Source organism: Osmia lignaria, chromosome 1 (assembly GCF_051020975.1).
Source record: "Osmia lignaria lignaria isolate PbOS001 chromosome 1, iyOsmLign1, whole genome shotgun sequence".
Lineage (NCBI taxonomy): Eukaryota > Metazoa > Arthropoda > Insecta > Hymenoptera > Megachilidae > Osmia > Osmia lignaria.
Genome location: NC_135032.1, coordinates 9,429,229 through 9,457,171, shown reverse-complemented (window position 1 = coordinate 9,457,171; position 27,943 = coordinate 9,429,229). Strand labels below are relative to the sequence as shown.

At 32.9% G+C, this 27,943-nt stretch overlaps 1 protein-coding gene across 3 annotated transcripts in view; it reads left to right on the top strand.

The window, feature by feature from the left end:
* The first annotated feature begins 3,052 nt into the window (after positions 1-3,052).
* mnd (L-type amino acid transporter minidiscs) overlaps positions 3,053-27,943 on the top strand; it is an 80,204-nt gene continuing 55,313 nt past the window's right edge. The window contains exon 1 of one of the 3 annotated variants that reach the window (XM_034328693.2): positions 3,053-3,535. In XM_034328693.2, coding sequence (XP_034184584.1) covers positions 3,274-3,535 — 262 coding nt within the window. In that variant the 5' untranslated portion in view covers positions 3,053-3,273. The remainder of the gene's footprint in view (positions 3,536-27,943) is intronic. The other 2 variants (XM_076688362.1, XM_034328692.2) reach the window with 2 other exon arrangements.

Below are 27,943 nucleotides of genomic sequence, written 5' to 3'. Positions count from 1 at the left end.
CTACTTGCAAAATTTCAGCCAAATCGGAGCATGGGCGTTTTCGAAAGCTTAGCCATTTACTTTTTTGATTTATAATAATTTATCGACCCTTTACTACTTTATGATTTAATTTATACATTACAATTAATTTTACAAAGCTGTATCAGATAAATATCATTAATAACGTTTTAAAAAATCATGCCATTCAATGAATTCAGCACCATAATGGCTTTCTATTTTCCATATACATATATTAAGTAATAAAATAATGGTACAAGCAGAAATTTCATAATAAAGATATCACATGTATACAAACCGTTCACAGGCTACAGTGATTAACTCTAATTTTCAAATTTTTCCGAAGCACTTAATTGATAATTAACTCGTCCTATTTGATAAATCTCTCTATTTTTTGTTCTTTGAAATTATTTAATTTGGAAAATGGGCCATTTCTATATTACACTTTTGGCTTTTGATCATATCTCATGTTTTGTGTCTTTACATAAATATTACATTATTGCATGAAAAAACAAAAATAAACTGTTTATGTGACATTAGTGTACTGCTTCATTTGCATCTTATGTTACGTTTCCATTACATGTAATTTTACTCTGTTAATATACATATATACACACGTATAGTAACTGAGATTAGTATTAACGCAAAACATGATATACTTTTTGATACAGACAAGTAATTTGAATCGTGATCGTGTTTATTTATATTTTTAATTATTATTGATGCACCGACAATTGCAGGTTTTGGCTAAACTTCCGAAAACCTCCATGCTCCGAATTGGCTCAAATTTTGGAAATAGATTCTTTTTCGATAAAAATGATGTTTGCGAGAAGGATTTTTGGTGACTCGAAAAAAAATTATCTGCATCTATATATTATTATCTACACTTTCTACAAAGCCATTGCGGCAGTTAAAAATCAATAGACGTAACGGGGGACTTAAAAATCAAACTTAATTGATATCAATGATTTTGGCATGCGTGGACGGCCGCCTCTCGGCGGCCGGAATATTCGTCTGTCCTAACCAAACCTAATTCACTGAAGTTAAAGCTTGGATTAGGTTTGTATAAAACTTTTATTGATATACAGGATATACATAATTAATATCATCAAGTAATTGATGATACATTGTAATACTAGTATTCTTGACACATTGATACCTTTTAAAAAACAATTGAAAATAGCAGATTTCACAGCATCAGAACCGCCTTCAAATCTGCCTCAAGTATTCCTGCCGTTATAATTGCGTCGGCAAAGTAGGGAAGGACACCCAAATGATAAAAACTTTTTTCTCGAGTCGCCAAAAATCCTTTTTAAAATCGTCATTACTATTAAAAAGAAACCTGTTCCCAAAATTTCAGCCAATTTGGAGCATGGAGGTTTTCGGAAATACAGCCCAATTTTTATTTGAAACATCTAATTTCTAATTTATTCTAGTTCTAACAGTAACTGAAACCTTTTTTAATTACCAAAAGGGTATTAGATCAGGTGCTTTAAGTTTGGAAATCTTAAAATTTGAAATTTGGAATTATTATGCCGAAATTTTGAAACGAAATTTTCAAATTTTGACAGATCGGTAGGTAAATCAATAGATCAGTTAACCAACAGATGTCGACAATGGACTGATATGTGGTCAAAGTAGCTAACCGTAAAAAGAAACTGCAAGTAAAATCAAATTATTTTTTTATATATACTGGTAATTATCAAATTTGTAAAATTACATGTTCAAAAACCGATATTTTAAAATTTTCTAAATTCACTGAAAAAAAGAGAAAAATTTTAATTCTGAAAATGATTTTCTTTTTGATCAAGATTATTTCACTTTTAATTTTTGTATGAAATAGTAATTATAGTTTTGTATACAAAAAGGCGTATACTTATCACGAACGAGAAAACTGTGTCAAAGAATAAAATTTAAATTTCATATTTTATTCATGTAAAAAAATGAAGCATATAGTACTGACACAACGGACATGAGCACTGGTGTAGATCAGAAAATTTAGCTGCGATAAACTGCCGATTATGGTCAATCTACTATCTAAATAAATTCTGTAAGAATAGAAAGTAGCGGCATAAATAATTTATTTAGAATAATACGCTTACAGTAGGCGATACAAATATAAAAAGATATTTAATCAATTTACTATACATATAATAAATTTAATATATTTGGTTAATTTATTTTGGTGAACGCACGTTTTTGAATAATTACTATTTAGTGTGCCAATATTTTTACTAACATTTATCTACGTTAAAACAGTTTATAGATTCACAATTTGTTTTTAATGTAGAGCCGACGCTAATGCAATGTCTCGTTCCGAGGGTTTCGACGCAATGCATTAGCACGCAGTATGGGTGACATTATTGTACAGTGCAGTTCTACTAAACGAAATCTCAGTGTTTTGTTTTTTTATTTCTAACTCGAGATCGCCTGTCAAAACAAAATAAACGGTTTCAAAGTAAAAAGCATTGACCGCAAAGGAAAAGCGCGTGAACGGTTTTTAGTGCTTGCATAATTGTCAAAATGTACATACACAATTTAGATTGATGAAAAATCTCTGATTACTAAAATACAAATAACACGCTTGTTTTATGACGTATAGCGGGTCGTTACGATAACATTATTAGTCTTTCCTGTGTTAGAATTTTGTCACTTTTACAACGGTCATTTCTAAAAAAAGAAGAAATATTGACGGTGTTATCGTTCGCAAACATTATGCTTGAAAACTGTTGTTCAGATTTCAATCAACTTCTTACCGTTTGAAACATATTTCGATAACGATTGTCAGTATCTAAGGTAAATGTGACACTGTGATAATGAACATAAAAAGTGTAAGAGAGAGGGAAAGAAAGAGAGAGTAAGGAACCTTTATACGTAGGTGATGCAAATTTCCGCGCTACTACAAGAATAAACGTCAGTTGATTGCGAATTCAATCAAACGGGAGCAAAGTGTACTGTCGTTACATACCTACCGTGTAACAGCCTACGCAGCCGGGGTAAAGCGTGGAAATTATGATCGCCGCTAGGCAGCGCCATTTTCGCTATTGCAGACGGAACTGCAGTCGCGCACGTGTATCCGCCGAGTGAACGACGCCACGCGGTCAAAGCCGGTGTTGCTCCAGTTGCGCGTTTCTTATTCCCTCTTCTTCGTTTTCACACGTGCATCGAGCTGTGCCGTGGCTCGACATGCTCCTACTGCTCAGTGCTTTTTCGGCAGTTAACGAGGAAGTATCTCACCGTTAGTAAGTGCTCATTCGATACGCTGCACGGGGAACAATGCCCGACAAAGTTGCGCCGTCCGAGAGGCAGGTTCTAAGAACCGCCAACACCGATGACGACACGGAAGCTGTGAAATTGAAAAAAGAACTGGGACTGTTGGACGGTGTTGCGATCATCGTCGGTATTATCGTTGGTGCCGGAATTTTTGTCTCGCCAAAAGGCGTTTTACGAAACAGCGGCAGCGTTGGACAGGCTTTGATCGTTTGGATCTTTTCTGGTGTCTTATCTCTGATCGGCGCGCTTTGCTATGCGGAACTAGGTAAGTGATATTAACCAGAAATTAACCAGCTGTTACCATTCGGAATTTCCCATGTGCTCGATCGAAATACGTTAGAAATTAAATTCTCTTAAGTAATTCTAAAATGAAATGAAATTTATTTTTATTTTTTTTTCATGGTGAAGTAATAACATTTATGGTGTGAATTAGTGATGTCGAACAAAACTATTTTTTAATTAAAACTTATCATAGTTATCGACCGTAATATTACAATTTTATAACACATGGTGTGGAAGTAGTTTATTGCAAAGTATATTGCTAGTTAACAAAAGTTATTTGTTTTGAAATATTAATAAAAATCCGATGTGCCTTCTGTTAGGTATTCGTGTTCACATACATATTTCGATTTTATTACCGTTTGCGCTACTCTTGCTTGTCTATGGACAGAGTTTTCGCTTCTTGCATCACCTTTCTTCAAACCGAATGCCAGATATCCCTACGGACATATGTAAATAAGTAGGTCTAATTCATCCTTGTGCTATAAAATTTGTATTTCTTTTTTTAATTCATATATCGACAATGAAATTATGAATTTCAAAATTTTTAAATTAACATTTTCTCACACATACCACCTTTTCCAATTATAAATAAATAAAATGAAAGAAACAAATGAAATTTATGACTTATAAAAAATCATAAACAACGAAAAAATTCATTTTAATTTGAAAATTACCGCAATGAAATATTAAATAATACATAATACATAATGCAATAATGCAAAGTTCAGCTTTTGCAACAGTTGGTACCATATTCGTCTTTATCGCTATACAGTTTGAATTTTCTCATTATATATATTAATAATGCTGTTTATAAAAAAATCAAATAAGATTATCTCGAATTAGAACGTTCTGATTAACGTTCTCTTATCATTCTCATAATAAAGAAAAACATGCAAACATGTGTATCATGAATTTACATGATTAAGTTATTGATTACGGCACCAACTTTTTAAAATATTTTTACACATAATTAATATTTAAGTGCATAACATGAAAGTAACTTAAACCGTTAATTACAAAGAATTTTAGAATAAATTATAATATATTATAAAAAAGTAGATTGGACGTTGAGCTTAAGAAAAGGAGCATCAGTGCCAATTACATTTCTATGGCTTTTTTTGTCTTAAGTATAACTATACCTAGTGGCATAATCTTTTATTACTATTTAAAATTATTCTTACAGTAAGATCTTTGCGATAAATTATATTAATTTTATTTACTTTGTCGAAAAAGAATATTGTACAAAGCACATCGTATTTTATTACTGTTACATTTGCCTGTGTACATTTGTTTTTAGTATTAATTGTGTTTTATATTATGTAACTTAACATATGAACTTTAGAAAAACGATTATGTTTATAAAATTTCATTTGCAATGAAGTATCTTTTATTGCAGCCATTTTTATGATCAATTTGGTTTAAAATTCATATTACATGCCTACTGCTTACATGTTTCGTAATGTAAATTCTTTGCATCTTACAAATTCATATAATGCAGTGACTGGCGAAGGAGGGGGGGGGGGGGGGGGGGGGGGGGTTTTACAGCCCTGGGGCGTGCTTTCCAGCAGACCTCCTATGTACTTCTATTTACTTCATCAAAAAATATTGCCATTTTCTTTGTGATTGAATGTTAATTATTTTATTTATTAAAGAATATATTTTAATTTTGAAATCAATTTCAAAATATTTTCAATTTTTCAACCAATCTGGTTCTGTTATAATAATTACTTCTAACAAATAACCAATTATTTTATTTAGATATAGTTGATTTAAACGATAGGTGAAAACTTGTTGAAATAATCCGAGAACAGATGTTCACATCTATCAAACTTGTTTATTGCTTTTTAATTAATCGTTTGTTTACGAGCGATGTTATCGATAGTACTCGTATATTATCACATTTCGAAAAAATGATGTGCTTTTGATCGGAATATCTTCTACTTTTTGAAAATTCAATTCATTTTGGGAAACTAATTTGACAAACATAAAATGTTTGCATGTTATAATATTTCATACGTTAAATATATATGTAATATTTTATGAACTCAAGTCATTATTTTTTGTTTTTAAAATAAAAAAATTAAAATTAAAAACTCTACAGCTCTATTTTCTTGGAAAAGTTTAATATTAGTTATGAAAAATATTTTATTTTAAACTTATTTACACATGTATAATAAATATATTTTTGATAATTTGGAAATAATCTAAATCTCAATAATTATCGAAATTTAATAATTAATATTATGAATATTTAATTATTTATTGGCAACAGAGATCTTTTATTCATATATTTGAAGTTGTTTATTAATAAAGAATACAGTAGACTCGTTATATTACCGCGTACGGGACAAAGGGTCGGACAATTTTTTAAGCTTCGAAACTTTTAGTTGGAGAGAAAAAGGAGATAAAATTGTAACCATTTCATAGGCTATGATGGTGGAAGAGTAACATGAGTATGCATGGAAATCTCTGTGAATGTCAGATCGCTCACATAGCAATATAACATAAGTTCACTGTATTATGGAATCTCTGATAATAATTTATGGTCTTTTTTTTAAACTTGTTTATGGAGAAGTAAATTTACTGATAAATTACGAACAAATGACTAAATCTGTATTTACCCGGAAATTCGTTTTGGTTCGAATAAAATAATCTATTGACCTTTGTCTATCTTTAAATTGTTTGGTAATGATTAAGATACATGTGCACTCATTGTTACCAGTTCCAAGCGTTTTATCAATTACAACCGTTCCAGATGTTCTTGTTCTCGAACATATTCCACATACTGTTTTACTTACATGAAAAATATAAAGATGCATCGTTCTATAGTAACAAAAAACAGTTTTAGGTGTAAATATTCAAAATTACTGTTGGCCATTTTTAAGCAGAGGAAACCAATAATGTACAATACATTGATTTCAGGACGATTTTCTAAAATTTAAATATCTAAGGGTGTAGATCTACGGTTTATCTTACGCAATCAAATCAGACTATTCAATATATAATCAATATATTTAGGGGAAGCAGGCGTTTTAAAAATCTTAATTGTGACGATATTAATATTAAAAGTGATTCAGAAACAAAATAGTATGATTTTTTTATTATTAAATATCATAAAATTTAGTATATAAGTGGAAAGTACGAATAACAAAGTAATTATTAACTCAAATTTTTCCACGTAAATGTTTATACGCAAGTGGTGGGAGACCACAGACCTATGTAATATAATGGGTCCCCTTTTGCTGCGTTGGCATTTTTCTGGGCATGCCAACGGGAAATGGAAGAAACCCATGTTAAATCGACGATCTTTGGTATTTCGGCTATGGTTTTGGTCCTTTTTTAGAAAATAATTTTATTTCAACATTTCTAATAATACGAAATAAGGGGAACGAAAGGAACATGTAATTGAGATAGTTATTAAACAAATATGAAGTTGAATAAGGAAAATAAATTATGAGTAAGAAGGACTTGTAATATTCATAATTTTATAGTCTGTACGAAAAAATAAAAAGGAAAAAGAATATTAGGTTAATAATAATTTTACCATGAAAATGTTGCGTTGGAAAGTGAGATGATTTAAGGCAGGTATGCACACAAAACTGCTTAAGGAGCTCTGCGGGCATTTGGGCGCTCGTAGGGCAATTTCATGTGCATGCTTGATCTAAGGTCTTATGGTATTCAGAGCGGAACGGAGGGAAGAAGAAAGTCAATTATTGAAATTATTTTGTGTATGGGGTTGAGTGCATTTAGTGCCTAGGCTTTTGTTTAATTTCTTTTCATAAATACACAATTTAATTTTATTTCATTATAAGAAGATAAGTAGTAAAAAATACTAGTTTCAACTAGTAGTATTTAATGAAGGACAACAACAATAAGAAAAAATAGTTACTTTCTAATTCTGCAAATAATATATCTATAGATTTCAAGGAATTCAAAAATAGCCAAATGATTTAGCAATCATTTAGAGAAAGAAGTTATAAAGGATACCAGTGAAGTATGGAATGCTGGAGTCAACAGGTACAGTATGTACCTGTGTATAACTAACCTTATCAACGTGTTTTGTCATTTTCTTCAGATTACGGTCCATCTGTAAAATTAATCATTGAGAAACTCGATAGCCAAGTCCCTACTGCTTAGATTGCTGTTGATGAAATCGTCTGTAGACGACACATTCGCACATACACACATTGAGAATTGCTGTTTCAATATACATGTACTTTATTTCACAACATATTAGTAATGTTATTGCAATTAGTAGATTTTTATGTGTACAGTTTTTTTCTTTTCAAAATCCAAATTTATTAAAATCGAACGCACCTACACCACCATGGTCAACATTTTGGGCATTTTGACAGTGAGTTTTTTATCTGTTTTCAATTTTATATTGTTTTTTATTTCTTGTAATCATAAACGTAATTAGAACTTTTTCTAAGGTGGGTCAAGTCCTTTCGATATTTTGAAATTCTTAATTCTAAAAATAATATTTTTAAACCTCTTTCAGTATACAGTAAAACCTGGATAAATTCAACCAAGATTGGGACCCAGTGGTTGCGTTTATGTAAGCACGGTATCGAAGCTCGGATGACACGTGACGACCAGCCAAGCGTGAACGTAGAAAGGGACAGACAGTGGTGAAAAGAGAGAGGTCCGAAATCAAAGGAAAGAGCCGAAACGTATCGGTGTGACTAATACTAATTGAATCAAAAAACTTTTTTAATTTTGACTTTTTTTGAGTGAAACTTTTACTAGCGCATTGGTGAGATTTTTGTGAGTAAAGTGGTACCAAACACGATATAGTTTCAATTATAATTACTTGCTAAAATTGATGTTATAAGTTGGCGAAAAGCAAGAGAGATCGAAATCCAAACCAGTGGCGGTGTCGGCTTTGGTTTCAAAGGTTTCATTTATCCTAGCGAGGAGTCGATTCTGGGCATTTAATGTTTCATTTATTGAAGCGAGGAGTCGATTCCGGGCATTTAATGTTTCATTTATTCAAGCAAGGAGTCGATTCTGGGCATTTAATGTTTCATTTATCCAAGCGAGGTGTCGATTCTGAGTCCGTACACATGTTTTCTTTGCAGCCGACATGCCGACTCTGTGTCCGTACACATGTTTTCTTTGCAGCCGACATGCCGATTCTATGTCCGTACACATCTTTTGTATTCAGCCGACATCATTTATATTCAGTCGTGGTGTCAATTCTATATTGTTTATTCTATTACTATTGTTTATTGTATTACTATTGGTTATTCTATTACTATTGTTTATTTATTCTATTATTATTCTTAGCTCGTAAATTACTTTAATTTTCAATAGGAAGAAACTGCCCGGTTTCATGGAAATCACGGACTTTTCCTAACATCATAAAGCACCTAATAAATATCATTCAACCTATATCGTGTTTGGTATCATTTTAATCAGAAAAACCTCACAAATGCATTAGTAAAAGTTTCATTGAGAAAAAGTTAAAAATAAAAAAGTTTTATCATTGAATTAGTATTAGTCACACGGATATTACGGTCGGATCATATTACACGGTTTCCTCGTCGAGCGGCTCGGCTCGCCTAGGGGGATCCCCCCAAGTGGAGGGGATAGCGATGTTTCATTTATCCAAGCATTCTTTCCTTGAATTTATCCAGGTTTTACGGTATTGTGAAAATTATGGATCTAATATATTAGATTTCGAAATATAATTCAAAGAGAAAGCGTATCGTTTCTTTATTTATAGATTTCAATTAGAACATTCCAAAAGAAAGAGGCAACGAGGCTGTGCAACTTCTTCGCAGATCATGCTCACTTAGAAACTACCTAACTCACGCCTTAGTCAAAACTTTCAAAAATTTAATAGCATAAATGTCACATATAAATGTATATACATATACATACATATATAAAACCTCTAATTCCAAATTTGAGGTATTTTCGACCATCCAATTCAAACTTTAATTAATTATCGTACTTGACCTATTATGTACCTAAATACTATAACACTACACTGATCAAATCAGGCATCCCTAAAATAGCAATATAAGGGTAACAAGAATTCTTAAAATCTTAATTTCAACGATATTACTATTAAAAGTAATTTAGAAAAAGTGATGTCACTTCTGACGGTCACATAGTGGGGCAGAATATAAAGAACTAAACAAAATTCGTATGTGGAAATTATTTTCTGCGGATGAAGTTCCGAATACAATCGGTCGCCGATCAAGATGAAATTTTAAGGGGGAGGGGATCCTAATTATTAAGTGGTATCTTCAGCTTCCTATTAGTATCCGAGATATTAATTAAAAACTTTCGTACAATACATAGAATTTTTCCTGTACAGACGTAACTAACACAACCGTCTTCGCTGTAGTAAGCTGACATCGTCAAGTGCCGAACAGCCGTTGACACAGCGGAGGTTCCAACCTGACTATCTATAGGGTGTCCTATTCAAAACTTTGGAGATACGACGACTGTTGTAGCGTTGCCGGCCGCCTTTCAGCGGCCGGAAATTTGTCTAGCCTAACCTAACCTACGTATAAATCAAATATGTTTAATTCCTTGAGAATTAGTAATACAATATAAAACATAACGTAATGTAACTAAAAAAATGGATTTTACATGGTACACTGAGTCCCATCGAAGTGTCGCAGTGAAGTTGGCTACACATTCACTAACACATTCATACCGCGTCGTCGGCACCTTGCCCATCGGCTCACCGTCGCGGCGTGAATGTGTTAGTGCGACAACTTCGATGGGTCAGTGTATGTACACTGAGTTGCATTGAACTTGTCGCAGTGAAGTTGGCTACAAATTCACTAACACATTCACGCCGCGTCGGTGAGTCTATCTCGCCCATCGTCTCACCGACGCGGCGTGAATGTGTTAGTGAATTTGTAGCCAACTTCACTGCGACAAGTTCAATGCAACTCAGGGTACACCCTATAGAAACGGAAGACGATATTGCTATGGTGTGAATGGTCGTTCGACACTTCACGATGACGGTTGCTACAGCAAAGACGGTAGTGTTAGTTACGTCTGTATAGGAAAAATTCTATGTATTGTACGAAAGTTTTTAATTAATATCTCGGAAACTAACAGGAAGCCGAAGATACCACTTTATATTTGGGGTCGTCTACCTGCTCCCAACCAACCCTCCAAATTTCATCTTGATCGGCGACCGGTCGTATTCGGAACTACAGCCGGTATTCTTATGAACAGACGTGGCCGCAAGATTTCAGAGTTGTACTGTATCATGCAAAGTAACAATTCTTAAAATTTTCATTTTGACGACATTAATGTTGAAAATGATTTAAAGAAAAAATAATATCATTTTTAATTACTAAATATTACAAAATTTATTGTATAATTGAGAAAGCTGAATGATAAATACGTATCAATTCAAATTTTCGTTTGCACGCAAGTAATATGTCTAGACTCATATGTATGGGGCCCCTTCCCAACAATGTCATTTTTACCAGGGATGCTTCTGCAGAAGGCTGAGAAACCGTGACATCACCATTGTTTCTGTGGAAGCCTGATTTAATCGCGTACGATCAAAAAGGAGGCGTACCTACGTGAAAAAATAAATAATAAATAAGTTAATCAAGCAATTGTTTTATAGAATAAACTATATGTATAATACGATTTGGAATAAACAGAGAATAAATGCGTAAGAAAAATATTCATTTCTTACTGTATGAATTTAAGTTAAAATTTAAAAAAGTTATTTTACAAATGGATGATAAAAATCGTGTATGAAAGTATATTAGTGGGTTAGAATTTTTCATGTCATTTAATCAGGAACGGATTAAGATTTTTGTGGCTCCTGGGCCATCAAACCTTCGAAGGCCTTGATAAACTTAGTTCAAAAATTGAAATTTATTCTACATAAAATTAAATAACATTTAATAGTAAAGAAGAAGACAGTAGTAAAAAGATTTCATTCAATATTTTTTGACGTAGTAAATAGTTTTAGAACGGGGCCACTCCAAAGATTGGTCCGGCACTATAGCCCCCCTTAAACTCCCTTTTTTAACCGACTTCGAAAAGGAGGAGGTTATTAAGGGGGTAGACATGGCACGTGACCTCTCCGATTCTGGACGTCGTCGGTATTACAGCAGTTTTTTCGTTGGGTCTGGTGGAGCTACTTGCGTGGTCCGTTACGAACTTGGAAGGTTTAATTCTCAGCTGGCGTGCGCGCAACACGTCTAGGAAGGCAACAGCACCGCAAGTATTTTATATACCTCAGAGGTATCGCGACGATATGCCTGAAGAACGAAAACGAAACATTGGCGCGTGTTTAGAGTGAGATGTACGGTGATCATGATATCCTTCTTTCAACCCAAATGATAGAATTGTGCCGCCGCTCCGATAAATTCTGACTGACCAAACGCGTGGATTTTATATAGCGCACCGTAGCACCCCTCGCTGCTGAAAAATATATGCCTACTCTAAAGAACCGAAGCAACGTGCAATCTCAGAATTATTTTTAGAAAAAGTTATTAACTTCTTTAAATAAATGTATTTTAATTAATAAAAGTATACAGGATACGTCATGCAATTGGGACGAGTTATATCTTAAATTTGGTAAGAGATAGAAAAAAGCTGTTTATGTAAAAGTTCAATGGTATGATAATGTCTATTTTTTAACAGACTTCGAAAAAGAGGAGGTCACTCAATTCGATCAGTGTGTATTTTTTCTTTTTTTTTTTTTTCTGTGTGTTCACCGATTACTGCGAGATGGATGGACTAATCGGAACGAAACCTTTTGCATCTTGTAGGGTATGTCTTCTGATTTGGTCCCATTAAAAAAAAATTTTTCATTTTTTCATTGTTATTGCAAAATACAGGAAGTTTTTACCTCAACATAGGACGATTTCAATGACCCTTTAATATGTTGTCGGGGGTATGATTCCAAACAACTTTTTCATTATGCATAATTAACGGAAAGCTTCAGTTTTCGAGATATTCGTGAAAAACTATTGTTACTACTACATTGAATTCTACGTATGCCTACGTGTCTCTACCAGTGCATGAGTCAGCATGCACTCGCCGATTCTCTACTGTTTCTATACATATACATGCATATGTATACTCTGCAAGGCATGTACCGATTGCGATGAAACCTTTCGCATTTACTGTATGTGCTTCGCGCTTCAACTTAATGCAAACGCGAGCTAGTTTGGGTGTGGATCAGTGAAACCACTCGTTCAAAAAAAATAACAGAACAACTGATAAAGGATTAATATATCTTGTTTATTAAAGGACAAATATTTGTCCTTGTATAAATTTCAAACACCTCGTGAACGGTAACAGACTCTCCGAATTGTACTTGTCGAGAGTTGACAACTAAAAAGCTCACGTACAAGAAGAAACGTTCACGAAGAAAATTTCGAGTGTCGGGTGGGGATTGACATGTCGCAGGGGTGGACAAACGAATTCGCTAGAGTCACAAATTTTGATTGGTTAAAAGAAAATTCAGGGAAGTGGTCAACAACCGCCCCTGCCAAACGCTCGTTCTCAGGTCGAGTCTGATCTGAGCCAAGAAATATGACGTCGCCTGTCCACCCAACGGTTCGACAACAATAAAACCATAAAGCCAGCAGGAATTCGAAAAACATGGTAAACTAAAGAAAGTTTTAGGCGATGATTGCATATGGCACACAGCTGCAGAAGGCAACTATTGCTTGTTTGAAGAGAAAAAAAAAACAATCAAAAATATACCTGATGGCCCCATGACCACTGCGCCGCAACATTTACTAAGAGATATTTCCGCGATGATCCCACTTGCAAAAATGTATGGAATTTGTTATCGTTAAAAACTATCGTGGGTATACTTCCGAAAGGCCCTATCAACCCAGGACAACCAAACTTCGGATTTATAGTAATTGAGGGACGAGAAATCGAATGAGACCATTTTCAGTACTGGCAAATAAACCGTTCTCGAGATATACAGGGTATTCTAAAAGTGTGGGACGCCCCTATTATCTCGATAAGAACGCATTTCCACGGAAAATGACTAAAACAAAAGTTGTAGGGGTCGTAAAGTATTATCTTGTAGTGACCTTGAACTTAACCTTGCAGGTTATTTGTAGGTCAAATAGAATTTTTAAAATGCCATTATTACCATTTACCCCGGGAGAAATTAGTTAGGTAGGTTAGGTTAGGTTAGGGTTAAGTTAGCCATTTTCCGCGGAAATGCGTTCTTATCGAGATAACAGGGGGTTCCCACACTTTTAGAATACCCTGTATATCTCGAGAACAGTCTATTTGCCAGTTCTGCAAATGGTCTTATTCGATTCCTCGTCTCTCAATTACTATAAATCCGAAGTTTGGTTGTCCTGGGGCGGAGGGGCCTTTCGGAAGTTTCCCCAATAGTATACTAAATACATTTCAACCTTTTCGGAGGCGGCGCAAAATTAAAAACTTTTCTTCTACTAGGAAGATCCTAGTTCAGGTGTCGGCAATCTATCAAATCGTTATTGGCAGCATCGTATATTCGGGCATTTTTAATTTTGCGTCGCCTCCGAAAAGGTTGGAATCTATTTAGTATACTATTTAACGAGTAAATAGGTTTTATTAATAGCTGTTGGGTATTTGTACAAATGAAATAGAAATTATTTCATACTTTTTAGTGCATTTAGAAGTCGGTTGTATTTTTTGTTAAAAATTATTTTATAACTTTATAAGTTGCTGGTAAGAATGTTTATCACTTGATGCTTTGATCAATAAGTTCAATTATAAAAAAATTAGAAATAGAATCTCTTTTTAATAGGTAGGATTATGTAGGTACATATTACCGATCATGTTGCAATATGGTATTATATACTAATTTTGCTGATAGAGATATTACATATTGGAAATGTAGTAGAGGATCTTTATATTAGAGCTCAAAGGATGTAAATTTTCTATATTTCAATTTTTTTTTAGCACTGCCCCATAAAGGGTTAAGAACATAAACGGAAAACTATATTTTTAAAGGTATAATTTTTCTAATTAAGTTACAATTTATCATCCTTTTAAAAGAACATTTATTTATTTATTTATTTATTTATTTTACAACATATCCCAGGTATTTTAAGTAAAAATTTTGAAATTTTCAATAGAATATATTATGAGAACTCTGCTGTACATACGTGTCACATAACCTCTTTTAAGGAACTGACTCTATAAAATATTCATAATATTAAATTAAATGATTATTTATTGATTTCGTACACCGAGTACAATTTTTCAGATTTAAAATATTTTGAAACTTGTACATCCATACGAAGTTTTAAATTTTTGTATCAATGTACAATAGTAATTAAATCTAATTTTGCGTGTTTATATCTGCATTTATGTTAAAGATGCCTGCTATACAGGTTCATAGAATAATGGACAATAATCCATATTGTAATGCTAAAGTAAACTCAAATGGATTGTTTCAAATTTCATTTTCTTAATAGTAAGCAAAATCCTTGATTACTTTTCATCGAACGAAAAATTGTTTTAAATATCTTCACATAAACGTAGATATAAAAGATATATTGTATTTTTATTTTCCACCCCATTTTCTCAAGAAGTCTAAAGAAACGTTTACGAGAAAAAGTGACCAATATTAGGCAATTAAAAGGAAGTGTTATTTCACCAATTTTTATTTATTACGTCTCGACCTTTTTTCCAGTTCTAAACAAATGTAGATATATAGTTTCTGTAAAATTGTGCAAAGGACAGAAACATAATAAAATTTTGGGTCAAAGTTATTTCAACTTGCGATACCTAATAGATTTACAAATGAAGACTGGAAAGGAATACCCTATCCTATTATAGAAGAGAAAGTTTTCAAGGCCTATGCTTGAGACGTTTATGGTATCGATCTATACAAGAGCACTCTTCAGAGATAATGGTACTATGCCGTATTGTCCAAAAAGCTAAATCAACTATGTTATTAGGAAAAATTCGTAAGATTATTTTATTATAATTGCCGTTCGACTCGATTCATATTTCCTAGGGTTGTTTATTATTTCGTCCGTGTATTCTAAAATCTGTCTCCGATCTGGTTGTTTTAAGAGTTTTCCGCGCTTATTTGAGTCTCTTATACGTAGTCACCATGTACTCAATTATTTCCATTAATTGAATGGCCTTTGAGTAATAGTTTATTATTTCATTAGTATCTTCAATATATTGAAAAGGGTTATTTATAAAGGTGAAATATCATTAAAAAAGTGTCGCAATCAATTCTAAGTACTCGTAATGGCGTATTAAATTTAAATCTAACCTAAAACTAGCCACATAAACTCAAATTAAGTGGTGAGAAGTAAACAGTAAACAGTTAAAAAAGAGGTTTAATTTAATGTTTTTAATATTATAAAATTTCTCTTTATGCATATATGAAGAGAAAACTTGTTGGAGTGTGTTCACAAGTAACAATAGAGATTCATCAGTGTAAAATTGGACATAAATTCTAGGTTAGGTTTAGGTTTAGTTTTAGATTTATTAGACAATAGAAAATTCTTACAATTGTTTACAATACTGTTTTTAATGATATTTTACTTTTTTAAATATGGATACCGGTACCTACTTGCTCACTAAATACATTTCTAAATAAATATAATAAAATTGTAATAATATGATGCTAAAATACTAAAATTCTGTTTATAACAACTTAATCTAGTAATATATTGTTACGTATTATTTTAATTGTCCATTTGTAACGATTCGAATTGTAAGATTTTTTTGTAAAATTTTGCAAAATACAAAATATTAAATACTTGACACTGTCAATAAAGTTAAGGGAGCGCATCCCAGAAAAAATTCTAGTTACGCGAATGTTTAAGCATGATTAAATTTCAGCAACATTAAAAATGCTGTCTACACATCAAAATGATCTCGAAATCAGTACATATACGTTTTTACTGAAACTATGTAACAGTCTGCTGCTTTCATCGTCAGTTAGGACTTGCAAAACATGACAGCGGCTTATCTAATCTATATTCGTATCAAGTTGCAAGACATGCGTAGGAAATGAAAAGAAACCGCAACAAAATATACATATATAATGATATTACTATGAGCATCGCTTACAGATAAGCAAAAATTCCTATATCGATACTAGCTCGACATACACGACCTATTCAACTTCCAATGTAACTGCCTTCTATAAATTTTTCATGAATTCTCCATGTGGTATTTACAAAGATAGCAATATCTGATAATTCTTTCAATAACAATAATAATAATAACAGTAATTCTTTTAATAACTTCGTCAAATTTTTTGTATTAACTCTAGAAAGACCAAGCCTCATACATAACAATTCATTTCCAACGCTTTAATAATATTTCTAATAATTTTTACTAAAGCAAAATCACTTTTTCGGTACTAATTACAATAAGTGAAAATAACGGCGATTCCAAATCGATCATTTTTTAACTTCAACATCAGGTACATATAAATGTAGTACATATATTAAACTTTATAATATTTAATGATTTTAAAATTAGGATTTTGAGAATTTCCGCTTCCTCTGTATTGCCATTTTTCCTGGAAAAGCCTGATCTGATTGCGGGTGTACTATTTCCAATTAAAGCATCACAGAAGTAATTTATTCCTGTGAACTCGTCATCAGCGCCGAAATAAGGAGAGGTCTAAGAGGAGATACAGCATTCGGCCAACTTTTCAGGGGGCCCCATATAAGCCTTTCATTTACTATGTCCAATAATATTGAATGCATTTTTTGACTGTTACCCGTTTTTTCTTACCTTTAAATGTTATTTAATTTTATTTAAAATAAATTTCTATTTTTGAACCAAGTTTATCAACTGAGAAACACAAAATGAACGCATTGAAAGTCCCAGGGCCTTAGAAATCTTAATCCGGTCCTATTCCTCGTGTATGCTTGTTCATTTCCGATTCGTCATAACATATATTTATAGTAGAATAATGCTGTCAAGAAATTTTTCTTTCCCCGCTAATATCAGAATTGGTTAAAATTCTGTGTATGTATTGAGAGTGCAAATTATCATTACGACTTCTTAAGCACTCTTTAAGATTTGAGTATTTTCCCTTGCTTTTTTGGAATTTGAAAAGTAACGCGAAAATACGATAATGATGACGGTTACTTTAATAATCGAAGTTATTATGACTTTTTAAGAATAAATCTTCACTTAAAAAAATCGAATTAATTTGTACACCAAATATTATACGCAATGAGTACTTAGGGGACAACAAATACCTAGTATGGTAGACTCCCGTTATATTGCCATATGAGCGATTTCACCTTCATAAGGATTTTCAAGCATGCCAATATTACTCTTACACCATTACAGTAGTATATATGTATATGTATATATATACACACATTCAGTGGTATTGTATATTCTATCTTCTCCATCCCCGTCCAAATAAGAGCTTGGAAGCTTGAAAAATTGTCCATTTCTACAGTCACGTCTGCGGCAATATAACGAGAGTTTACTCTGTATACTTGGCATTGCATACTGTTTGCGTTTAATATTGGACAAAATTCAACTGAGATCATTTGGGTTGCCTGTAACGGTAAGTGACAGAACACGTAGAAATCTGATACTGGCGATATAATAAGAGCAATTTTAATGTTGAAGTTTGGAAACGAAGAATTGCAGAGCGATGGATTTATTAATATCAAACCGCCAAGTTTCTAATTTTAACCGAATAATATTCGTAATCAGCCAGAAAAATTACGGAACATTATTGATAATAATATAAAATTTAATTTAATTTATTAATTTAACCATTGAAATATTTTTATTTTTCTTGAATGTAATTGTGGGTTTTATTTAAGAATGAAAAACAATTAATTTATACACTCAATAACAGGGTTCTGTTTTCTTTAATGAAAAAGGTAAAAAAGACGAACTCAAGACACTACATTCAAGTGCACTTGAATCAATGAAAAGTTTAAAAAAGAAAATATTATTGAAATTGACAAAAATAAAGTTTTGAACAGTTAAACACAGTTGTTGCAAAAAAACCGCTTACTTTCTCATCTTATCGATATTGATATATGTACATACACATATTGTTATTTGTTCTGGATATCGTATCATATCATGTCATCATGTATAAGAAACGATCTGGATGCGTTTCTAACCTCGCATTCAGTTGTCAGTAGTTATTATAATGTTGTATTTCTTTATTATTATTACTTTTATTATGTTTCTTACCAATATAAATTTTTAGGTTGCACTATAGTATCTAGGTGCACGGTAGTGCACCAGCCAAGTTCTCGCACTACCTCCTTTTACACGAAACAACTTAGCCATTTTTTAAAGGCTTGTAACTCGGCACTGGAGGCAGATGGAGAGATGTAATTTCGTACACTTGTTAAATGTAATCATGTCTCAATATTGACAAAACATTAATCTTCCAACTTAAGTAGGTTCCGAGATATAGGACCTTAAAAATCGCTAAATTTGTCACTGACTGACTGACTGACCTATCATCAAAATCTTTTGGGTACTTCCAATTGACCTAAAAGCTTGAAATTTAAAACAGGTCCACCATAACAAACAATCAAAGGAGTAATTATCAAAGTTTGAAATTTTATGCCGGGTCTACACTGGATAGAAATGTTCGCAAACAGTTCTCGAGCTGTTTGCGAGCTGTTTGCGAACAGTTCGCGAATAGAATTCACACCTAAGCTCAGACATAGTTCGTGAACAGCTCGCAAACGGAACGCAAACGGTTGCAAAATTGTTCGCTGGCTGATGACGGAACTGCGAACGGTCGTCAAATTCAACAGAAATATGTTACAACGCGTCCAGACATGTTTCGAGTTCGCAAACAGACTCTTTGATGTACCGCCTCCTTAAGGTCGATTTATATTATCCGTTCAGACACGGGCCGTTTCCGATCAGTTAGGTTCCGAAAAAAACGATGTAGTATTGGTCGTCTTATATTTGAAACGGAATGCGTCTGAACCGATCCATCACGGTATATATAAACACTCGTATTCAATAACACAGAACAATATTTGTCGGAACCTAACTGATCGGAAACGGCCCGTGTCTGAATGGATAATATAAATCGACCTTTAGCGAACAGTGCTCGCTGTTCGCTGACGAGTTTGCTGCTACCTGCTCGCTGTTTGCGAAAGTGTCCACATTGCCGGCGAACATGGCCCGCGAGCTGTTCGCAAACTATTTGCGAACTGTTCGCGAACAGCAGTGTGGACCCGGCATTACACCTTAAAGGAGTTGTATTGAAAAAAACATTACGAAATAGGTACGTAGGATGGAACATAGTACAGGATTGCCTCGTAATAAGCAACACATTCGGGTCTGGCCACTTGCTTATTACGGATCAGGTATGCTATTCGGCTCGACTTTGTTCTCGATACGGGACGATAAATAACACGAGAAACGAGTGAGAGATCCGAGTTAGCGGCAAATCATAAAGTGATCGGCCGAGCAAGGATGTTATTTTTTGAACAAGGATAGAATATAGCATGCCCTCTCATTCTCGCACTATTTCGCTTATTTCAAGGCAAATATGCTAGACTGAGAAAGCATTATATATATTCCATCCTTCTTCTACTAACCGATGTCACTGCTCAGTCAAGCGTGACAATTTATTACCCAAAACATCGGCTTCTCGCTTTCACGAACCTCTCACTCATTTCTCGGGCCTCTCACTTTGCGGGCGACTTCAAACAAAGAAGATGGGATAGAGATTTGCTTACTTCGAGCCAAAAAACTGTTGCTTATTACGGATCAAGACTGTAGCATAACATACATAACACAAAAACTTCAAGGGGAAATTGGAGATTCAATTTTCTAGTCTTATGCCCAAAATGGGATGAAGAAATAGTTAAAAAAAAATTTCCAAGAGTAAAATCTACATAATCTAGGTAAAGTTTACCCCATATTTTCACATTATGTTGCAAAAATAATTATAATTAGCATACTTTTTTAATTGATGAAATCCCAACAGAAACATCCTGTAAACAGGAGTCAAGTTCCTATGTCCGTAAAAAGTTGTGAGATCAAACAAAATACGGCCAAGTTCATTAGCTTAGAAATACCTCTTGCAATACTGAAAAAAAGCTTTTGTGAAAATTAGGTTAAAAGAACACTATTTAATTTATTGAAGAGTTACATGGAGTGCTAAATTATTTAAACTTGGCCGTTACCTAACACCTTTTATGGCCATTGGTTTAAAAAGTAACGGCCAAGTTTGAATAGTTTAGCACTCCATGTAACTCTTCAAAAATTAAATAGTGTTCTTTTAACCTAATTTTCACAAAAACTTTTTTCAATATTGCAAGAGGTATTTCTAAGCTAACGAACTTGGCCGTATTTTGTTTGATCTCACAACTTTTTACAAAGTCGCGCGGCGCGAGCGGAGACGCGGAACGCGAGCGCGGGAAACGGCAAATTCATTCTTGACGACGAGATTGTTGATTTCGGCGGCCGCGGATAGCAATGAGCGGATATAAATTAAGGGCTCGCGACTGCCTCGGCCTATTTCTCCTGCTGTTATCCGAGAGAGAGGACGAGGTAAGACCATCGGCCGCTCTTGGTCAGCAGGTTAGGGACTCCGGCAGAAGAGTACGGCGATAATACCTGGACGCCTGCCGAACGGGAGAAGTATAAACATGGCGTTCACCGTAGAATGTCTTGTACAAATAAATAAAAGAGAAAACTGTACCCTACACCTTGTTTTTTTTTTTTTTTTGTTTTTTTGTTTTGGTGAAGGGAAACTGCGGAAAAATCTTCCGGTCTTCAAGATCCCCGTTGCGGACCATGCCCCGGGGTATGTGGGATTCCTACCCACTAAAAAACCGCAAACCCTTTATGCGACTTTAGTCCCCCCCCGGACTAAACCTTGTAATCTCTACACCCTACACCTTGTAATCTCACCTTATCCAATAAATCCTATCTATTCAACAGATTTCCTGGTGTTTTCGCTTAACCATGGCTACAATGGTACATAATTATTTAGAAATTTACTTTCCACTCAGATCTTAATAATTTTTTGATATGTGGTGGGGGATGTAATTTTGAACAACTTTTTCCTTTTGAAGTATGTGGCGGTTTCCTTTAGTTTTGGAGATATTTGTAAAAAACTTTTGGTACTACTACAGAGAATTCGGCCCATGCGTGAGCGCCGGTGAGAGCGCTCGGTGTTCGTGTTGGTGAGCGGTAGCCGACCGCTTATCTTTTGTTTGGACAAGGAGGACCCAGTGGCTCCACTACACGGTGGCCCAGAAATATCTCTTCTACTATATATATATCAGTTACAATTAGTAGGTATTCAATCAATTAAAAGTGAATATTACTGATGTATTAGGTAAGGTTATAAATCCAGCTACCGAAAGGCGGCCGGCACCGATTTCCAGGAATGATAATCAATTATTTAAACAACATTATTATTTTATGAAAGCGTTGCCGGCCGCCTTACGACAGCCAGATTTAAATTTATAACCTAACCTAACCTAACCTAATACATCAATAATATTGACTTCTAACTGAGTTTTAATAGACATTTCTTACAAATATGCAGTTGTGAATGTAGCCTTTAAGGTCCCACGATCCTCGTTTCTATACCGAAAGTAAGTGGCAACTAATAAACATGATTAAATACTTATGAGTGATAGCTGAAATACAGTCAGCCGCAAAAGTATTCGTCCATGTACCGTATTCGATGTATATGGAAGAAATGGAAGGCAAATAAATGTACAATTTTTCATTTAAAGGTATAGAAGTAAACCTTTATTTACGTAAAACAAGATACCATTCGCGAAAGTTGATAAATGTCATACAGAAAGAAAAAATTAAGGAATATGTTGCGGTATGTCAGAAAATGGGACCGCAAAAGTATTCGTCCATCGATGATTTTGTAAAACTATAGATATTTTAAACTTAAAATTAGTTGTTTAATGTTATTAACTTAATATTTTGTAGGATATCCGTTGGATCTGATTATAACCTCAAGTCTTCTAAGCATTGATTTTATTAATTTTTCTGTAAAATTTACAGATATTGTTTGCCATTCTTCTTTAAATAGCTCCTTTAGTTCTTCTTTATTTTTAGGTGGTCTTTTTTTAATTTTTTTTAAAATTTCGCTCCATAGATTTTCTATGGGGTTGATGTCCGTTGACTGGGGTGGTGTTCGAAGGTAATGCGGGATATTATAGAGGATCCATTCTTGGACAATGCGAGCGGTATGCTTTGGGTCATTATCTTGTTGAAATATAAAATTATTTCTTATACCAAATTTTTCGGCACTTGCCAATAAATGTTCCTTTAGAATATTTAAATACATCCACTGACCCATTATACCCTCTATAAAATGATACTCTCCAACTCCAATCACCGACATGCTTCCCCACACCATTAATGATACACCTGCGTGCTTGACTGTAGGTGTCAAGTTTTCTTTTTGATATGCAGTATTCGGTCTTCACCATACATCCTTACGAGGAGTATCAAAAATACAAATTTTTGTTTCATCTGTAACAATAACGCGTTTCCAAAATTCTTCTGGTTTTGAAACATACTTTTTGGCGAATTGCAATCTCTTCTTTCTGTTTGTTGCATTGATCCACGGTTTTCTCCGACTCTTTCGACTCTTAAAACCTGCTCTATGCAGCACACGTTGAGCTGTATCGACACTGACAGCTTTTCCTGACGCCGATTGCACGTTTTCCTGCAATTCAGGTCCGGAAATTTGCGGATTCTTTTTAACAGCCCTTACAATACTTGTCTCTTCACGGGAAGTCAATTTCCTGGGTCTGCCTGATCGCGCTTTATTTATAATCATATTTTCTTCTTTAAATTTTTTTAGAATATACTGTATTGTACTTCTAGATCTTCCTATTATGGTCCCTATTTTGCGTTCGGATTTACCCTCTTTAAATGACTTAACAATCCCTAGTAGCACAAAAACATTGGTTAAATGTTTTTTTTGAATATTGCAAAAATATTTTTTAAGCCACACTTTTTAACATGAAAAAAATATTGGATTTGAATATTGTACACATGTATAAGAAATGTAAAATAAATATTTAGAAAATATAAACTAAATATTCATAGGATATAAAATAGATATTTAAAAAATGTGAGAGTAATATTTGAAAAATATGAATTGAATATTTAAATAATATTAAATAGATATTTCAAATCTAAAAAAAAATTAAAAAATAAGATTAAAACGTTTTAAATTGCACACGCGTTGTCTGAGATCACACTCTTATGCCTGCCTTATTGTACATTACTAATCTTTCTTAAACATTTATTCGACCTCAGAAATTTTTATTAGTATTGACCGGATTCGATCTCGGGACTTACCGATTACTGGATAACGTACTCTCTCAATCAGCCATATAGATTTGTTGTTATGAGTATTACTTTTTAAGCTTATAAAGGATTCAAAATCATATCAAACATGATATAATTAATTTGAACAGATAAAATTTGATTAGAAAAATAATATTTTAACTGAAAATAAAAATCCTTTTTTCTAATGAAGCATAGTACATTATATTTTATTGGATACATTTTGTGTACATTGTAAACATTTTTTAAATAGATTATTTTAATCTTGACTGGGCTGTCGCCAAAAATATTCTGTTTCCAATATTAAATTAATATTTATTTTATATTAGGAAATAATTATTTTTCCGTGACATAAAATAAATATTTTATAAATATTCAAAAAAAAATATGTCTTTCTGAATCTAGAATAAATATTTTATAAATATTCAAAAAAAAATATGTCTTTCCGAATCTAGAATAAATATATTATAAATATTTGAAAAAAAGTATGTCTTTCTGAATCTAGAATAAATATTGCATGTATATTTAAATATGAAAAAGAGATTCAATCTCTTTTTAATATTAGATAAATATGTATTCAATATTTTGTGCTACTAGGGATAATTTCACGTTCGGATAGAGATGTTTCACATTTTTTGCGATTCATGGTGGATATTAATTGCGTGCTTATTGAAAACGGACTGTGCGGAATTGTTGCTAGTTGACAAAACATAATCGCTACTGAAAATGCTGTTTTTCGCTTGTTTTAAACGAATTCAAGTATTTTATTTAACATAATAGTTCGTGGACGAATACTTCTGCAGTCCCATTTTCTGACATACCGCAACATATTCCTTAATTTTTTCTTTCTGTATGATATTTATCAACTTTCGTGAATGGTATCTAGTTTTACGTAAATAAAGGTTTACTTCTATACCATTAAATGAAAAATTGTACATTTATTTGCCTTCCATTTCTTCCATATACATCGAATACGGTACATGGACGAATCCTTTTGCGGCTGACTGTATAATCGAATAGATATTTCTGGACCACTGTGTAGTGGAGCCACTGACTGAGTCCTCCTTGTCCAAACAAAAAATAAGCGGTCGGCTACCGCTCACCAACACGAACACCGAGCGCTGTCACCGGCGCTCACGCATGGGCCGAATTCCCTGTAGTAGTACCAAAAGATTTTTGCAAATATCTCCAAAACTAAAGGAGACCGCCACATACTTAAAAGGAAAAAGTTGTTCAAAATTACACCCCGCAACACACATATCCAAAAATTATTAAAATCGGAGTGGAAAGTAAACAATTAAAAATTTACCAAAAACATTTTGCATTTTTTCGTTGTTAATGACTTCTATTGCAAAAAACGTAATGCTCCATTTATATTTTTCGGCGTTTACTCTGCAAGGAATGTACATACCGATCGCGATGAAATCTTTCACATTTAGTAGATGATATATCCAGGATGATTCCACTTGCAAAAATTTATGAAATTTGTTGTTAATAACTACTGTCATAGCGAAAAACCTATTCCTTGATGTTCCTCTGTAAGGCATGTACCGTTCGTGATGAAACCTTCCACATTTACAATCAGTAGGAGATATTTCTGCGACGATCCAACTTGCAAAAATTTATGGAATTTGTTATTGTTAATAATTATCTTTTAATAATATCCAGGTTGTTCTCTTTGTTTTTTAATCGTCTAAATTCGATCAATATATTTTTTTTGTTTATTTTGGTTATTATCTAATCAATAAAAACGCAAAACCACCTTACGGTATCCTACAAATACTGCTCGTTTCATTAAAAAGTGTGAAATAAAATAATTTTTAACAAAAAATACAACCGACTTCGAGATGCGCTAAAAAGTGTAAAATAATTTATATTTCGTTTATACAACTACGTGACAATTATTAATAAAACCTCTTGCTGCATTAACAAAATGCGGGAAAAAGTATAAAATAATTTCTATTTCATTTATACCAATACTCCACAGCTATTAATAAAACCTATTTAATCGTAAAATAGTATACTAAATACATTTCAACCTTTGCGAAGTCGGCGCAAAGTTAAAAATACTCGAATAAACGATGCTGCAAATAACGATTTGATTGCGGTATGGCGAACTTGGTATGTTTGCGCAGATCAAAATGTACAACAGGTTAAAGAAAAGAACGAAAGAAAACGTTTATTCTACTAATACACACACATAAATATATAAAGAAATTTCACAAAAGGTACTCTCATGGATGTTTACCCGTCATGGTAGTTGGATTTCAACTGAACTTGAACTATGCTCGGTGTTTACACTTTTACACCCCAGTCGTTAGAATGTTCGAGAGAGTGCGCGACAAATACAAATTTTGAATATACCTAACATGGTAATTAATAAGTCGTAAGAAAAAATACGGAATGTTATAGATACGGCTGAAAACATTTGGAATTGTAACGATTGTATCAAAAGTTGGCAGCATTTCTGATGTAGTACATGTAGTTATGTAATCCGCAGTGGGTATGTTGATTCCCGTTGAATATTGTTTATTTGAAATTATTAAATGGGTCATTTGTTATAAGTTGCCAACGTCTGAATTAAGATCTTCCTAGTAGAAGAAAAGTTTTTAATTTTGCGCCGCCTCTCAATAGTATACTCAATAGTATTTAGTATACTATTTAATGATTACAATAGGTTTTATTAATAGCTGTGGAGTATTGGTATAAATGAAATAGAAATTATTTTATACTTTTTCCCGCATTTTGTTAATGCAGCAAGAGGTTTTATTAATAATTGTCACGTAGTTGTATAAACGAAATATAAATTATTTTACACTTTTTAGCGCATCTCGAAGTCGGTTGTATTTTTTGTTAAAAATTATTTTTGTATTAGAGTTTTCATATCTTCTTTTGTGGTAGATAGAATTTCACAAAAAGAGATCGAATGCATAATGTTTGTAAGTCGGTACCTGTAATAATGTTGTCCAATACATAATACTATAGAAATGATAATAATAAAAAAAGAATAAATACATGTTTACAAATAATAATTGACATTTTCAATATTAAATAAAATTAAAAGTCTGCGCGTATTCGCTCGTTAACTATTCACTTCGTCAAATAAATTATCGCCATAATCGCTTGATAAAAGCTATTTATATATAAAAAAAATTAATATAGCATTCCACTTACAAAGGACAACGTCAGTTTATTCTGACTTTATGGTAGCCATATAAAAAAAAAGATTTTATGCACTATATAATCAGATACTTCGTAATATTTAATTTAAAAAAAAAAATTAGGTCGATAGCTGCTATAGTTTTCGAGATAATTGTTTGTAACACTTTATCTGACTCACCCTCTATATCTATATCTTTGGTTGCATTTTGATCTTGTTATTCCGTTAAAATGCCATTTTTGTTGAACTTCCACGTCTTTCTTTCTTTCTTAACTTTTTTGTAATCTTCTCTTTGTTCTTGTATTTGTCTTACTCTCAATAGGCTGAAATCATTTCCTTTTTAATATTCTTCCCTTTCACTGACGCTCTTAATTTGTATTCTTTCCATTTCCTTCTGTCACACATTCCTTCACTAGTGTTCTACCTACTCTCGTTCTTACTCTTTTCTCAAATTTTGATGTTCTAATTCTAATTCTCATTCTTATTTTAATCTTTTCTCTTTTTATCTCTTCTAAAACAATATGTTCTGGGGTTTGTGTACTTAAGCCCTAATGTCCACTTTATGTACCTTAATTGCACTCTTTTTACTTCCTTCTTTTCCCTGAATACCCATAATTCTACACCATATGGGATTATACTTGTAACAAACATATCGAACAAGAACATTCTCATTTTATAGTTTTTTTAAAACTTTCTTTCCCTTATTCTCCATACTGGATTGAAGCCTATATTCGCTTTCTTTACTCTTTGCTGGATATGTTTTTGTTAAACTTTCATTCGTTTGAAATATCACCCATAGATATGAGAATTCATTGACTATCTCTATATTGGCTGCTTATCTATCTAATTTTAAAAAAAATATGTAATATATTTTATAAAGTGAATAAAAAAATGTATAAGCTAATTTCCTCACAAAATCACCGAAAGAATTATCTACTATTTTGAATT